The 17,592-nt window shown below is 42.9% G+C and overlaps 1 protein-coding gene across 1 annotated transcript in view; it reads left to right on the forward strand.

Annotated features, from left to right (window-relative positions):
- LOC308307447 (titin-like) overlaps window positions 1-17,592 on the forward strand; it is a gene marked incomplete at both ends in the record, with an annotated part of 241,805 nt that overhangs the window by 66,462 nt on the left and 157,751 nt on the right. Inside the window, 7 exons of the mRNA XM_080752712.1 lie at window positions 388-675; window positions 3,052-3,162; window positions 3,607-3,892; window positions 4,759-4,942; window positions 12,263-12,346; window positions 13,576-13,843; window positions 14,471-14,731. Coding sequence (XP_080608838.1) covers window positions 388-675; window positions 3,052-3,162; window positions 3,607-3,892; window positions 4,759-4,942; window positions 12,263-12,346; window positions 13,576-13,843; window positions 14,471-14,731 — 1,482 coding nt within the window. The remainder of the gene's footprint in view (window positions 1-387; window positions 676-3,051; window positions 3,163-3,606; window positions 3,893-4,758; window positions 4,943-12,262; window positions 12,347-13,575; window positions 13,844-14,470; window positions 14,732-17,592) is intronic.

Genomic DNA, 17,592 nt, shown 5'->3' on the forward strand with positions numbered 1-17,592 from the left:
TGCAAGTCTTTGAAAATATATTTTTAAAAGTGAACATTTGCAACAAATATCTGCTTCTGGGTGGTTCCTGGAACAACATATTTTGAGACGGGGGTCCTTTGCCAAATCCATGTAATTTTGGGGGTTCCTTGACATGAAAAACGTCTGAGGACCACTCATTTAAAAGAAGGATTTAGAAGGCATTTATAGAATCAGGTCAAAAATATTCAAAGACTTGCACTTAAGGTGCGAGTCTGAAATTAGGCTAGTGCTGCGAGCTTGTATATCTGCTATTTTTTAAAACTTAAAGCATAAAATAATGGTTAAAGTGGTTCAAATCTAAAGTGACACAGAGTTGCGTTCAGGTCTGTGTCTAACCACTACCATCCCATCCTGTCCTCCTTGCAGAGGTGAAGAAGCCTCCCGTGTTCGACGTCCCTCTCAAGCCAGTGACAGTGGACGAGGGGGACAAGTTGAGCCTCAAGTGCCACGTGTCTGGCTCTCCTCCCCTGAAGGTCCTGTGGATGAAGGACAGGAAGGAGCTGAGCTCGACTGGAAACACCCGAGTCAGCTTCTCTGACGGGACCGCGTGTCTGGAGCTCAGCCAGGCGTCCAAGCACGATGCCGGGGACTACCTCTGCAAGGCCTCCAACGAGGCTGGCAGCGAGTTCTGCAAGGCTAAAGTCACTGTGAAAGGTATATACAGTAGAGATCAGGGCAGGAATATGTCTGACATCATAGACCACATGAAACTGACACATGTCCATATATGGGCTTTCCAATATATGGGCTTAATATTGATGACCTCAGGGATCTCCATATGGGCATACAATGGACAAGGACTGACAGAGATCTCTATATATGGCCATTCAAACCAATGGCATGACCTGAGGCCACGGTGGCCTTAATGCCCCCAGCTGACTGTACCACTTTCTCCTCTGTTTCTTTCTTGTCAAAATGTAGACAGTAGTCACCAGTGTCTCTTTCTTATCAGTGTCTTTTGTTGAGATTCTGAAATCACCAGTGTCTCTCTTTTGTCATTGTCTTTTGTTGAGATTCTGAAATCTTAACTCCCCCGAGTCCCCATCTTTAATCTAATCACTGCAGATTAGATTATCATCCCTAACCCTTAGATTCAATGAATTCCTTCAGTGGACTAAAATCTTGTTTTATATTATGGCCTTCCTGCCCTGGCATTTCGCCTTTGTGCCCTCAACAAATGGACAACACCAAAGGCCAAGTGGCCTTGCCCCTAAAATGACAAAATTCCAGGCCTGGTAGAGATCATTCATTATGCTAGCATGTATTGTGTACAGTATACTGTGTTATTAGTGTGGTTGCCCCTCGGGGCAACCATACTATAGTACTTGTCCGACTTTATTCCATCTTCCATTGTCTCCTAAGTAAACTTTTCTTTGCCGCGCTACTCCTCCCACAGTTTTGGTGGCACGCACTTGGGCCATTATGTCAAATCATCAGGACACACATGCATGCATTTCGCTAAGAGATACGTTATATAGTTTCATTATATACATGTATTCGTTAATACATTTTCTCCATTGACTTTAATCAAAAGATTTACTTTTCTCAAATATGGGGATGACTTTGCCTGGCGTTGCCAGCCTCTATCACACACTTCGTTTTGGGAAGAGAGTCTGGGATTTCAGGAAGAGTTTTCATTTCTGTGGGGCGGGCTAAAGCCTAGTGACGCGAGCCCCAAACCACCTGCCCCAAGCATACAACCCTGATTGGCCAACCCTTGAAGCTGGTTGAGGAAATATAATCTCAATGGATTGGTTCCAGACCGTACTACAACACCACTACCGCTAGGGGGTGTTGTTGTGTTCGGTCTGGTTTATTAACCAGGCAAGGGATGACTGACATCATAGATGTCTGACATCATAGACCACATGAAACTGACACATGTCCATATATGGGCTTTCCAATATATGGGCTTAATATTGATGACCTCAGGGATCTCCATATGGGCATACAATGGACAAGGACTGACAGAGATCTCTATATATGGCCATTCATTTATTAGTGAATTAATTTTCCCCCTTGACTTGAATGGGGAAATTTCTAATGGTAAGACGACATTCATTTGTGAAATTCGCGTCACGGCAACCACACTTGCAATTTCCAATTGCATCTTTCTAGTTTTCCATAGCAACCGCTGTCAACAATATTTGCACCCAAGAGCCACACAGGTATACCACACATGGGCTCTAATGCCTGACAGTGAGTCCCCGGTTTGATTCCTGGCTGATCACATACCATTTACTGCATTTCTACCCTACCCTCTCTCTCAATGTTTCCTGTCTCTCTAGAGTAGACTGTACCTCTCAGATAAAGGGCTATTAGTGTGGTTGCCTATAGGGCCAAGCTATAGTTATTGTTCATCTTTATTATTTAATCTAGAGTAAAACCAAAACTCCAAAAAACCATTGAGTTTCAATGGACCTTTTCTGTAACCCCAAAACCTCAAAAGTCCATTAAGTTCAATGGACTTTTTCTGTCCCTTTTCTGATTGGACAATATAATAATAATGTCATCTAGAGTAACCCCGAAAGTCCATTGAGTTCAATGGAGGAGTGGTGCAAGCTTGAGGATTGGTCAAGCTGATAGATCATAATACAGAATCCGATAGGCAACCACACTTGCAATTTCCCAGAATTGCACCTTTTTAGTTACTGTTGAGCGGCATAGCTCAGGGGTAGAGAAACCGTTATTAGAGCACGAAGGGTTCCCAAAGGGTTCCCAGTTCGAATCCGGGCTCCCCCTGAGTTAATGTCGAAGGGTCCTTGGGCAAGACTCTGAACCCCTAATTGCTCCCGGTGAGCAGGTTGGTGCCTTGCATGGTTTCCTCCGCCACCGGTGTATGAATGGGTGAATGTAATGCACAATCTCTGTAAAGCGCTTTGGATAAAAGCGCTATATAAATGCACCATTTACCATTTACCATTTACTGTATATTATCTAGATTTGTGTGTGCGTGCGTGCGTCTGTATGTGTCTTGAGCAAGGCACATACAAGTGTTTATGTTCTAACATTGTGCATGTTGTGTTGCAGAGAAAGCAAGCGTGGCTCCAGCACCCAAGGAGGCTCCCGCAGCGGCTCCAGTCAAGAAAACAGACAGCCTGTTCTTTGTTGAGGAGCCTAAAACAGTCACCGTCGCCGAGAGTGAGTTCCTCTGCTGTTACATGGGGGTCATCATGTTAGTTAGAACAGTGGTTCTCAACCTTTTCAGGCTGTGACCCCCCAAAATAATGGGGGACCACCCTATCCTGCACAAGCATTTGGAATGTAGGAGTTGAGGCATGAAATGTTGTTTGACTCGGTTCCACAGATAAAGCTCACAAAGCCTCGCGTTGTAGATCGGCTCGGATTTGGTATTTATTGTACTAAACATAATGTTCTTGCTGTTCTACATACAGCCAACCAGAAATCACAGATTGCGACTTTAACCATTGCGTTTCTGAAATATCCTAGATCATTACAGTTTCATGTAATATATTTTATATTGCTATTACCATTTAATATTAAAACTAAATATCTATATAGGCCGATACCATGATGACTGATTAACCGTACATCCCTGCTTACAATCATTGTGGTGTTTCACAGAGGGCACTGCCACCTTCATCGCTAAAGTAGGAGGCGAGCCCATCCCCAGTGTGAAGTGGATGAAGGGTAAATGGAGACAGATCACCCACGGTGGTCGTATCTCCATGGAGCAGAAGGGCCAGGAAGCCAAACTGGAGATCAGAGAAGTGACCAAGTCTGACTCTGGACAGTACAGATGTGTGGCCTCCAGCAAACACGGAGAGATTGAATGCAGCACTGACATGCATGTAGAGGAAAAGAAAGACTCGGGTGCAATGGAGGGAGACCTCAGAGCCAAGCTGAAGAAGTGAGAGCATGATCCTTGTTGAATCAGTGTCAGTGTGTTTGTGTTTTTGGCCACTAGAGGGGGACAGAGGTGTTTGTTGAGACTCCTCCTCAGCCCAAGTCAGTGTTTCCATGTCCATTTGTCTTTTTTTAAAGCGACTTTGGGCTTGTCTTTCTTTAAAGCTGCTTGTTATTGTTAGTTGCGGTTTTTGTTTATTTGGGGATGGGGAGCTTGTTTTTAAAGTGCAGTTATTTGTGCTTCTTTCACAGACCCCCATCACCCCCAAATATTTCACTTTTTCTTTTAAAGATCTACAAGCTCACAACGTGTTGTGAATCTGACACGTTGTGAGATGGACTATTTTCAAATAGCCAATGTAACTGTATATAGGTTTAAAGTGCTTGTGTAAGCCCAGTTGCCTCCTTTGGGCTTGTTTTCATAGACCTGGCTGATTATACTCTCAAAATCTGGCAGCCGTGATCTGAATGTGGAAATAAAAAAATAAATGCATTATAACACGACCACCCAGCTCCTAGGTGGTCTGAGACCGCTCATCAGAACTTCTTATTGATGATATTTTGTAGTTATAACAACCTACCCCATAAGAACAAAGTTCAGAGGTTGGATGGTAGCATCTAGCCCCCTTAAAACCACTACAATTATTTTTAAACTTTACTTAGTTTTTACTTTGCAGAATCATGCATTAACAAGTTATGCTATATTTTATAAATATATATAATAATATAATAATAATATATTAATATTGCAACAATGGAAAAAAAGTAACATTTTCAGACATGCAAGGTTCCAGCTCGATATGTAATTTATATACCAGTTTTAAAGAACTTTGAGCTGATGTCCTGTGTCCTCTTATCTTCTGTCCTCAGGACTCCATCCAAGCAGAAGAGTCCACAGGAGGAGAAGGACATTGACATTGTCGAGTTGTTGAGGAACGTGGACCCCAAAGAGTATGAGAAATATGCCCGCATGTACGGCATCACTGACTACAGGGGCCTGCTGCAGGCCATCGAGATTCTGAAGAAAGAGAAAGCTGAAGAAAGTGGAAGACCGGTAAACACGATCAATTTACAATTTACTTATCCAGAGCATCTGCCTAAACAACCTGCTGTCTAAATAACATTATGTGCATTTGAAACTATAGGATACCAGGTAAACTAAACAGTGAACCTAACATCTGCCTAAACAACATGATATCTAAACTAGAAAAATATTGTTCCTTCGAAACAATTGTGGGCTCGCTTCAAGCCAGAAAACAATGGCTATAAAAGCACAAAATGTCAAGATCGCAGGCAGTGCTCTCTTTGACGTTACTGACGTCAAAGATTGGTCCATTTTGTTCCAAAAATGTGTTGTGCAAAAGTTGACCCGCTGGTGGCGCTATAACAGGCCAATGTGAGAAGGTTGGTATCTGTTCCTTGACCTATTGGGAATGTGCTTGCAAGATTTCACACACATCCCAGGCTGTGTTCATGATTTGAGGTGTTTTTGGCTTTGGACACTTTATCGCTGCTTGCAGCTATATTTATTATTATTATTTTATAATTTTTTTGTGTGCACTTCATAGGCATGTTAGATAAAGGTCCTTAGATTGCGTGTAGAATGTTTCATGCAAATTGCAAAAAAAATCCTAGAATAAAAACGGGTTTAAGCGTTTTACAAACTGCTCAAAATTATATAGCGCCCCCCTTTGGCCATTTGGGGTAAGATTGGTTTCAGTGATATTTGAACTAACCCTCTACACTATTTTGTCATGAAAATGTGACTTTGCTTGTATGTTTTAGAGGCAGAAGAATAATTTGCATAAAAATGCAATATTGTTTGAATTATTTAAAAAAGCATGTTTCAATGTTAAAGAAATCCGATCTGACAGATCTTTAGATATCGGTCCAAAGTTCACGTAAAAAAAGTTTTGTGCATGTGACGCGAAAATTCCAGAATAAAAGCGGGTTTACGCGTTTTACAAACTGCTCAAAGTGGCGGAAAATCGAAGGGCGGAGCTTACTTAACAACGACACAGATGTCTTCCGCTTGAGTCAAAGCACGCGTGTAACAAGTTGCATGTCTTCAAACGAAACGAGTCATGACTTATGCCCGTTTGAAGTTTGAATTTTCAGACGCTTCGTATAGCGCCCCCCTTTGGCCGATTGGAATAAAATTGGTTTCAGTGATACTTTGACTAACCCTCCACATCTTTGCCAAATGCCATGAACGTGTAACTTTGCATGTATGATTTAGAGGCCGAAGAATAATTTGCATAAAACCGCAATATATATTGAATTATTAAAAAATTATATTTCACTTTAAAAGAAATCCAACCAGACAGTTTGACCGTATTGGTCCAAAGTTCATGTGAAAAAAAGTTTTGTGCACTTGACGCGAAAATCCCAGGAGGAGATAGATTTTTACTGTTTTTCATATAATTCCGAATTGTGGGAGACCTAAAGGTCAGAGGTCAAAAGTTAGAGGGTAAAAGTTGTTCGGCATGAGGAGACGCATACGTGTATACAGGTTTCATGACTGTAACTCAAACACAGCATGAGCTATACCTGTTCAAAGTTCGCACTTTCGAAGGCTTCCTACAGCGCCACCATTTGGCCGATTGCTATAGAAAATAATAGCACACTTCGCCACTGTAAACTGAACACATTGATGTTTTTATTTTCATTTTCTCACTAAGTATGTAGGGGTAGAAAGGAACCGAAGTTTTGAGGAGAACTTGATATAGTATAGGAATAAATAACTAGAAAATGTGCAATTTGGGAAATTGCGAGTGTGGTTGCCCGCCCCGCCCCAGTTTCACAAGGCGATTATGTTGTCACGTCGCTCCCGAGATCATTTGTGTTTCGTTTTGAGAGGGTTGTTCCCCCTGAAAAACGCGTTTTGGCCTGAAACGGTTACGTTTTGCGCATTTGTGGCGCCCCCTAAGGGTCGAAGTGGAAATGCTTCTGGGGATTTGTTGAATATCCCACCCGCGACTTGTGTTTAAAATTTGGTGTTGACTGGATGTTTCGTTTGTTATTTATGGCTATTTTTGGCGAAACTGGCCCCTCCCGCTAACTTTGGAACCCTGTTACGGACGAACGGTATGGACTATCGAAATATCGCTTGAATATGTTCATCGCATGGGTCCAGAGATCATGTGTACTGATTTTTGTGACATTTGGAGTAAATATGTAGGAAAAGGAGCAAAAAGTGTGTTTTGAAGAAAATTCAAAATGGCGGAAAATCTATCCTGACGCAAATGGGCGTGGCCTATATGAGGAGATGCGTCATGACCCAAGGAATCCAGGGAAAAAGGAATTTTAATTTTCCGACCTACGGTTCAAGAGTTATAGGGCAAAAGGTAAAGTGGGGTGTTATAGCGCCACCATGTGGCCGACTGATGTAATTATTTTTTTATTAATTCTTACCCTTATTATGAATCTCCTCTCCAAGTTTTGAAACTGTAGCCCCTATGGTTTGCGAGAGAAAAATTATTGAATTTGAGTTTTTGCGATTCCCATTATAAGTCAATGGGGAAAATTAATTCACTAATAAATTCATATCAATTAAACGATACAACCTTTCTCTTAGAAAAGTAATAGCACACGATTCCCGATTAAGCCGGTCGATTTGACATATGGCGCGAGTGTGTGGCGCAAAAACTGTGGGAGGAGATTCGCGCCAAACTTTTGGTTACACTATAAATAAAGAAAAAATAAAGTTTCCCTAGAACTATAGTGTGTTGCCCTGTAAGTAGGGATGGGTATCGTTAAGATTTTAGCGATTCCGATTCCGATTCCGGTTCTGCTTATCGATCCGGTTCCTTATCGATTCTCTTATCGATTCTCAGCCCCCTCGCCATGCAGGGGGCTGGTCAGAAATAGTGGCCAATGGTCTTTTCTACCTCCTCCACTCCTTATTCTCCTCCTGTCATTTTCTTCTTTTTCTAGTTTTTATTTATATTTTTCACCCAAAAAAGCTCAATCCAACGTCCCGTTTTTGCAGTGCTCAGAATGTGAAGGCACAACTTATTTTTTTTACAGTGTAGCCCTAATATGGATATAATATTGATGCCAGCTGATCATTCACTGAAAGGCCTAAAGTTAAAAATACATACTACTGTATATAGCCTATATTTGTAATTGCTGTGCCATTGCTGCTATGTCTGTGTCACTGTTAGAGCTGCATGATTATGGCAAAAACTTTATTTTAAAATTATGGCTACATATTGAGATAATTTATTTCAAATATTATTAAAAATATTATTATTGAATAAATATTGTTTTAAAACGATTGTCTTAAAAGCTAAAATAAATAAGGTTGCATTTGTTGTTTTCAAGGTGAGAAATTTACCTTATGTCACAGTAGTCTGACTCTAGTCTATTCCTTTCAAATATTTAAGGGCAAAATATTACCTCATGACACTGTTCCTGTTGTTTGGGTTGTAAAACCTCTGTAAGGGACTTAAAATGTTAAATAATACATTTCTGTTGCTTAATGTACTTTGTGAAACTATCGGAGGATACTATAACGACTTTTAACGGGCTTCACCTGGACATGCATTGATTAATCCAGCGTGCGGACAGACACACAACGACACCACGCAAAGTGAACTGACTTTTTTTTTTTTCAACAACAGAGAAACGGGAGGTGGTTTTCCTTTGAAACTGGCTAAAATAAAGGGACATTTAGGCTATAGGATGGCTTTTTCTGTACCTTGCAGCCTTGCAAGAGCTTTTGCAAAGCTGTTGCTTTCTGTTAAATGAAAGTGAAAGTAAACTCCTTCTGCATGGACCGTCTGGAGGCAGGAAAGCCTGGTGACACGATGCTTTTTTTTTTCTCTTCTTCTTTTTTGAGACGACATTGACAGACACAGGATTATGGAATATATCCGTACATTGCAAAGGTAACCAGCACCATCTGTATTATGTAGGCTGCCACTATAAAGTAGACTGCCTGCTACTTGTTATGTTTGCTTTAGTTAGTCACAGGACCAGAGCATCAGACAACATGTTGGCTGCTTCTAAACAAGGCAGCGCGTCGCGTGTGTGACGTGATGTCATCGCGCATATGCAGGAATCGATAGCAGAATCGTTAAGGACATTGGCTAACGATTCCATGGAACCGAACCACGGGCAACCGGTTCTCAACAAGAACCGGTTTTCGATACCCATCCCTACCTGTAAGGGCAACCACACTAATAAAGTTTCCCTAGAACTATAGTGTGTTGCCCTGTAAGGGCAACCACACTAATAACTAGAAAATGTGCAATTTGGGAAATTGCGAGTGTGGTTGCCTGCCCTGCCCCGGCGCGAGTCGCGGGGATGCGCCGCCGGGACCCCGAGCAAAACGCAGGGGTCCGAGGGAGACGACGTCGGGACGGATAGCATCGGGGCCGTGCGACGCGCGATTGGAAAAGGTGCCGGTCGGATCCTGCGTTCCTGAAGTAAGGATATGGTTTCTTGTTTTTAAGAAATAGGCTCCTCCCACGAGTTCCGCAAGGCGATTACGTTGTCGCGTCGCTCCCGAGATCGTTTGTGTTTCGTTTTGAGAGGGTCGTTCCCCCTGAAAAATGCGTTTTGGCATGAAACGGTTACGTTTTGCGCGTTTGTGGCGCCCCCTATGGGTCGAAGCGGAAATGCTTTTGGGTATATGTTCAGTATAGCGCCCGCCACTTGTTGTTAAAATTTGGTGTTGACTGGATGTTTCGTTTGTGATTTATGGCTACTTCTTACAAAACGGGCTCCTCCCGCTAACTTTGGAACCCTGTTACGGAAGAACGGTATGGACTATCAAAATATCGTTTGAATATGTTTATCGCATGAGTCCATAGATCATGTGTATCGATTTTTGTGACATTTGGAGAAAATATGTAGGAAAGGGAGCAAAAAGTGTGTTTTGAAGAAAATTCAAAATGGCGGAAAATCTATCCTGACGCAAATGGGCGTGGCCTATATGAGGAGATGCGTCATGACCCAAGGAATCCAGGGAAAAAGGAATTTTAATTTTCCGACCTACGGTTCAAGAGTTACAGACCGAAACGTAAAGTGGACTGTTATAGCGCCACCATGAGGCCAACTGACGAACTTATTTTTTATTTAATCCTTGATATCATTATAAATCTCCTCTCCAAGTTTTGAAACTGTAGGCCCTATGGTTTACGAGAAAAAAAATATTGAATGTGAGTTTTTGCGATTCCCATTATAAGTCAATGGGGAAAATTAATTCACTAATAAATTAATATCAATTAAACGATACAACTTTTCTCTTAGAAAAGTAATAGCACACGATTCCCGATTAAGCCGGTCGATTTGACATATGGCGCGAGTGTGTGGCGCAAAAACTGTGGGAGGAGATTCGCGCCAAACTTTTGGTTACACTAGAAGTCAAGAATAAAAAATAAAGTTTCCCTAGAACTATAGTGTGTTGCCCTGTTAGGGCAACCACACTAACTAGAAAATGTGCAATTTGGGAAATTGCGAGTGTGGTTGCCTTCCCTGCCCCGGCGCGAGTCGCTGGGATGCGCCGCCGGGACCCTGAACAAAACGCAGGGGTCCGAGGGAGACGACGTCGGGACGGATAGCGTCGGGGCCGTGCGACGCGCGATTGGAAAAGGTGCCGGTCGGATCCTGCGTTCCTGAAGTAAGGATGTGGTTTCTTGTTTTTAAGAAATAGGCTCCTCCCACGAGTTCCGCAAGGCGATTACGTTGTCGCGTCTCTCCCGAGATCGTTTGTTTCGTTTTGAGAGGGTCGTTCCCCCTGAAAAACACGTTTTGGCATGAAACGGTTACGTTTTGCGCGTTTGTGGCGCCCCCTAAGGGTCGAAGTGGAAATGCTTTTGGGGATTTGTTGAATATCCCACCCGCGACTTGTGGTTAAAATTTGGTGTTGACTGGATGTTTCGTTTGTGATTTATGGCTATTTTTGGCGAAACGGGCCCCTCTCGCTAACTTCGTAAGCCTGTTCCGGACGAACGGTATGGACTATCGAAATATCGCTTGAATATGTTTATCGCATGGGTCCATAGATCATGTGTACCGATTTTTATGACATTTGGAGAAAATATGTGGGAAAAGGAGCAAAAAGTGTGTTTTGAAGAAAATTCAAAATGGCGGAAAATCTATCCTGACGCAAATGGACGTGGCCTATATGAGGAGATGCGTCATGACCCAAGGAATCCAGGGAAAAAGGAATTTTAATTTTCCGACCTACGGTTCAAGAGTTATAGGGCAAAACGTAAAGTGGGGTGTTATAGCGCCACCATGTGGCCGACTGATGTAATTATTTTTTTATTAATTCTTACAATTATTATGAATCTCCTCTCCAAGTTTTGAAACTGTAGCCCCTATGGTTTGCGAGAGAAAAATACATGAATGTGAGTTTTTGCGATTCCCATTATAAGTCAATGGGGAAAATTTATTCACTAATAAATTAATATCAATTAAACTATACAATTTTTCTCTTAGCAAAATCATAGCACACGATTCCCGATGAAGCCGGTCGATTTGACATATGGCGCGAATGTGTGGCGCAAAAACTGTGGGCGAAGAAAGCCGTCAAACTTTTGGTTACCCTAGAAAGAATAAAGTTTCCCTAGAACTATAGTGTGTTGCCCTGTAAGGGCAACCACACTAATGACAATATCTAAAGTGTGCTCGCCTTATAGGCGAGCCCACAATAACATTATGTACATTTGAAACTTTAGAATATCAGGTTATCAATGATTCTAAATGATCTAAATAACATTCAGATGTCTACAGACTAGATGTCTGTAGACATCTGAATGTTATTTAGATCATTTAGAATCATTGATAACCTGATATTCTAGTTTTTTGCATTGAATGTTGTTAATGAATGTTGTAAATACAAATTACATATCTGCTTGCCTTTTAGGCTTTGTAAATAAAAAAATGCACAGAGCAGATATGACAAATAATAAAGAAATGACTGGTACCAATACTCCAGATATGGCCCAAACTAGACATATATTTAAACATTGTGGAAATACCTCTATTTTTGAGAATGTTTGAAAATATATTAACACTTTTCAACAGTTTCATTTGTACAGATGAACTAAAGTGATTCTTCTAATTGTGCAAAAAAAAACATACATACTTTTTTCACTCTCTACCAAATTTCTTGCCAAAAAATAGGTTATCTACAAGCGCACAACGCAAGCTTGTATATCTCCTATTTATTTGGCAAATGTTCCACCCCAGGATAATGGATCTTGGGGACATTTTGATTATCGCGATTTTGGTCACAATAGTCGTGATATGACATTCTCATATCGTCCCATCCCTAGTGTAGATGTGCTGAGGTTCGGTGTTGCTGCAGTGGTTGTGTTGTGTAGTATTTCAGTATTGCTGCTGTCTCTGTGTTGTGTAGGATGTGGAGCGTGCAGATAGGGATTCTGACGAGGACATGGCCAGACTTGTGGCTGACCTACAGAAGAGGATGGAACGCACCGAGGTCAGTTCTACTGGTACCCCCGAGGTCCCTGTGACGTATTGGTACCAAGGCACATGCTGAAGGGAACAAACTGCCACCCAGAAACTTTTCTTCATTTACACTGGGGATTTGAAATGTTTACCACTGAGCTAATAGAGCACGCCTGCTTGCACAGGGGAGACATTGATTGATTGATTGATTGATTGATTGATTGATTGATTGATTGATTGGTTGGTTGGTTGATTGATTGATTGATTGATTGATTGATTGATTGATTGATTGCAATAGGAAAAAAGTACAGTTTCATGACAGCACAAATCACTGGTACACGGTTAACTAAAGGAGATAGTAAGCTTTATGGCTTATTTACACAGGAACCACTTTATGTAACTCATATAACTTTGAAAGACAGACGGATAGAACACAGTACTTTGCATAGGATAACATCAATTACAAAAGCACTCATACAAACATGAGCTTCAGGCAATACCAAGTTTCAACCAGAAGTGGTCCTACCAGACTACAAGATCTACATTTCTCAATAGAACAGCAGGGAGACCAAATACAACCACTGTGGTTGTAGTTATGTTGTATTAACATAGTACAGACAGATTGGTTAAAATAAGATTGTATTCACCTGCTCACCACAAAAAGTCGCATAGCTTAGCTTTTAAACAACTGTGACTCTAGCAGCATATGTTTTTATTAAATGGCTACGTATTCTAACCCTCTTGGGTACATTGTAGATATTCATCGTTTTTCAGTAAAAAGGACCCCATAGCTGAGAGAGAGATTAAGTGGGGACCCCCTACTTGCCATTTAAACTTTTTTCATATATTTCATAGTTGGCATCAATTACTTCAGTATTGAGTTTTTTTTACATTTATCCAAACCCTAACCCTCAATACTTAATAAAATTGACCTTTGGCTCTGTATTTGGTTTATTCCTTTTTAGCCCAAAATAGCAGATCTTCAAGCTCACAGCGCTTGCAGCTCAAGGCCTTGTGAGCTTGTAAAAACACATCCTAGCACAGAAAGGTTTGGCGGCCCCCCTGTAGTAACTCTTGACGACCCTCAAGGGGTCTAAACGTATAATGTACTGTATAAAATACCCCGACAACAACAAATGAAAGCACATTTAAAGCACGACACAAATATATATTTGCATCTCTCACCTGTAAATGTCACGTCTCAGACTTATTTATACAAACCAAATGATAATTATCGTAATTTGTGTGGTCCCTTTGCAGCCTGTTACTGTGGTGAAAGACATCTCGGACCAGTCTACCTTCACCAACAAGGAAGCTGTGTTCGAGTGTGAGGTGACAATCAACTACCCAGAGATCACCCTGTCCTGGTACAAGGGCACCCAGAAACTGGACACCGGTGACAAGTATGACATCAGCATCGTTGGCGACCGTCACCTGTTGAAGATCAAAGATTGCCAGGCCAAGGACCAGGGCAACTACCGGGTGGTGTGTGGACCACACATCTCCAGTGCCAAGCTCACTGTCATGGGTCAGTATCTACAGGGGCTTCCAGCCTGGGCCACCAAGCTTGGGGGAGCACCAAATGCCTTGTCCCCCAAAACAGTGTTGTATTGCTCTTGTCATGCGGGCAGTCACCGACCCATATCTTTTCTGACCAGTGTCACACCTCTCATGCACACGGACATACATTGATGCTAAACAACCCCGAAGTTCACACCTCAACAACGCTTTAGTGTCACAACAGGGTGTTTTAACAAAGAAACAAGCCTGTATGCATATCAATAGACCTGTATAGTAGGTGTTAAGCGACGTATGCGTGACGTCCTGAAAATTGTGTACCCTCAAACATTGAATCAGCAATGCAACTCTGCCCAAAAGTGAAGACTAGACTATTGCAAGTACCGGACAAAATATATTGTCCGAGGGCTGCTGAAATATTGCTAAATCGGTGACGGAATTACTCCGCAGAAATTGTCAACAGGACTAATAATAATAATAATAATAATAATTTATAGAATAGAATAGAATATTGAGAATTTTGCCTAATATAGAATCAATGCCAATAATAATCTTTGCCGTAAAGTCTACAGTGGTATTTGGTCAGCGGTCGACACCACTAACACCTATTTTGTTTGCGTTTGCTTGTGTCTTTCAGAAGTGGAGGTCGAGCGCCACCTGCAGGACACACAGGGTAAGGAGGGCCAGCCGTGCACACTGTCTTGTCAGCTGTCCATCCCTAACGTTCAGACTCAGTGGTTTAAAAACGGCAAGCAGTTAGAGATGAAAGGCAGGTTCACGTCAGAGGTCAAGCACAAAGTTCACAAGCTCATGATTCGAGATGTGAAGCCAGAAGATCAAGGCACGTACACCTGCTGCTACAAGAACCTCAAGTCCTCCGCAGACCTCTGGGTGGCAGGTTTGTATGTCTTCTAGACGTGCTCCAAACCCTTCTACTTACTAATCTCTTGACAAACTACCAGCATCCATAGTGTCACACTAATGGAGAAGACTTTGGTTTGGCGTTCTTGTTCTCCGCCTCCTCCGTCTTTTTCGTTGTGGAGTTGTCTTCCTTTTGCTTTAACTCTCTTTAAATGCTTCTCCGCTACTGGGTGATCTTGCAAAGTGTCAAACCATCACCATCATCATCATCATCATCATCATCATCAAGCCATCATCCCGTTTGTCCATTAACCCCCGTCAACTGAAAACCCAAACCATTCATAATCATCATCAATACATTGCATTCTAACTCCATCGCTCATTGACTCAATTCAATTCAATTCAATTTTATTAAAGTGTCAAATCATAACAAGTTATCTCAAGACACTTTACAAAGGCTAAAGAGCCATGAGAGAGAGAGAGGAGAGAGGGAGAAACAGGGGAGAGACAAGGGAAAGACAACAAGGGGCACACGCACACACATATACAGGTCCCGCATGCGTATGTACAAGAACGAACGAACGAACGCACACACACACACACAGGCGCTGCATGCGCACGCGTGTGTAGGGGGAGGGGAAGGGGAGGGGAGGGGGAGGTAAGGGTAGGGGGGGTGGGGGGAGGAGAGAGAGAACCCGAGCAGAACCTGTACCTGTGAGGTACCCCCCCGAGAGAACTCGAGTGGATACCTCACAGGCCCGAGGCCCCCACCCTGAGCAAGCAATTTGCTACAATGGTAACGAAAAACCCCCTCTTAAGGAGGAGGAAACGTCAGGCAGATCCTGACTCTGGGGTGAACAGCCGTGCTGCCTCGACCGAGTCGGGGGGACAGTAAGGAACAAAGAGAGAACAAGAGATAGACACAGAGAGATCCAGGCAGGTCCACAGGTGTGCTTCATGGAGGCCTGGTCCGGGGTCACACTCTTGGTCTGCAGCTGAGTAGTCGGGTTTTAGTAGCAATCCCAGCAGCTGAGTTGTCGAGTTTTAGGTATTTAGGTTGTCGAGTTTCCAGGAACTGGAACTGTGGAGTGGGAGACAGAAAAGAAACTCCGGGGATGATCCCCGGAGTTCGAATTAGTGGCAGGCCTTATAATGGCAGGCACAGTGCTAGTTACAATTGCAATGATGTGACACAAACCCACACAACCAAAAGGGGGAAGAGAGGGAGGAGGGTTCCCCCTCCCCTCTGACCCATTATTCAGCCCAACCCAGTGACTTTGTAGGTTGGGATTAGGAGTGACTGTACGCTGTCTCACAGAGCCACGGCCTTTTGTCAGCCCGGCCACTGGTCCCAACATGCACCCGGACAGCCTGAGGGAGGTAATTTAGTCAGCAACGAACGAACGAACAAACGAAGCAACGAGCGAAGCAACGAACGAACAAGCGAACGAAGCACGAGCGAAGCAACGAATGAACGAACGAACGAAGCAACGAACGAACGAACGAACGAAGCAGCGAACGAACGAAGCAACGAACAAGCGAAGCAACGAACGAACGAACGAACGAACGAAGCAACGAACGAACGAACGAAGCAACGGTCTGTACTTAAGGGGACGAAGGCTCCGGAGAGCCTGCGACGCCCCAGCCGCGGAGGAGCGAGTCCTCCGAATTGATCGACACAAAGCAACGAACGAACGAACGAAGCAGCGAACGAACAAGCGACGAACGAACGAACGAACGAACCTAATTATAGGCTTTATCATAGAGAAACGTTTTTAATCTAGTCTTAAAAACACAAAGTGTGTCTGCCACACGGACAGAGACTGGGAGGAGGTTCCACAACTGAGGTGCCTGATACTTAAAAGCTCTGGCTCCTGTTCTGGCCTTAGGTATTTTTTTGGGAATGACAAGCATGTTTTCATATTGTGGACGCACCGGTCTAGCAGTACTGCGAGGCTCAATGAGCTCTTCGAGGTACTGCGGTGCCAGACCGTGATATGCTTTGTATGTGAGGAGGAGAATTTTAAATTCAATTCTGTATTTAACCGGGAGCCAGTGTAGAGATGCCAGGGAAGGAGTGATATGATCACTTCTTCTGGCTCCTGTCAATACACGAGCGGCAGCATTCTGGACTAGCTGTAGGCTGTTCAGAGACTTACTTGGGCAGCCTGATAGTACTGAGTTGCAGTAGTCCAGCCTAGAGGTAACAAATGCATGGACTAGTTTTTCTGCATCACTTTGAGACAGGATGCGCCTCACTTTAGCAATGTTACGCAGATGGAAGAAGGCAATCTTTGAGGTTTGCTTGATGTGAGAATGAAAAGACATATCTTGATCAAACATAACCCCCAGATTCTTCACAGCGGCCTTAGAGGCCACGGTAATGCCATCCAGAGCAAAGTTCCTATCTGCCAGTTTGTCCCTTAGGTGCTTAGGGCCCAGGACGATAACTTCTGTTTTGTCAGAGTTGAGGAGTAGGTAGTTACTGGTCATCCAACTCTTTATGTCTTTGAGACATGCTTGCAGATTAGCCAGTTGATCCGTTTCATCTGGCTTCATTGACAGATATAATTGAGTGTCATCAGCATAGCAATGGAAGTGTATAGAATGTTTTCTAATGATTTCACCCAGAGGAAGCATATATAGGGTGAATAGTATTGGTCCAAGCACAGAGCCTTGTGGGACTCCGTATCTGACCTTTTCACGTAATGAGGATGTATCATTAACGTTTACAAACTGAGATCTGTCCGACAGATAGGACTCGAACCATCCCAGTGCGGTACCCCTAATACCAACCAGGTGCTCTAGTCGTTGTAACAGAATATGGTGGTCGATAGTGTCAAAAGCGGCACTAAGATCCAGCAAAACTAATACGGAGAGGAGTCCGTTATCCAGCGC

The sequence above is a fragment of the Nannobrachium achirus genome (assembly GCF_963921795.1).
Source record: "Nannobrachium achirus genome assembly, chromosome: 22".
In the NCBI taxonomy this organism is placed as follows: domain Eukaryota; kingdom Metazoa; phylum Chordata; class Actinopteri; order Myctophiformes; family Myctophidae; genus Nannobrachium; species Nannobrachium achirus.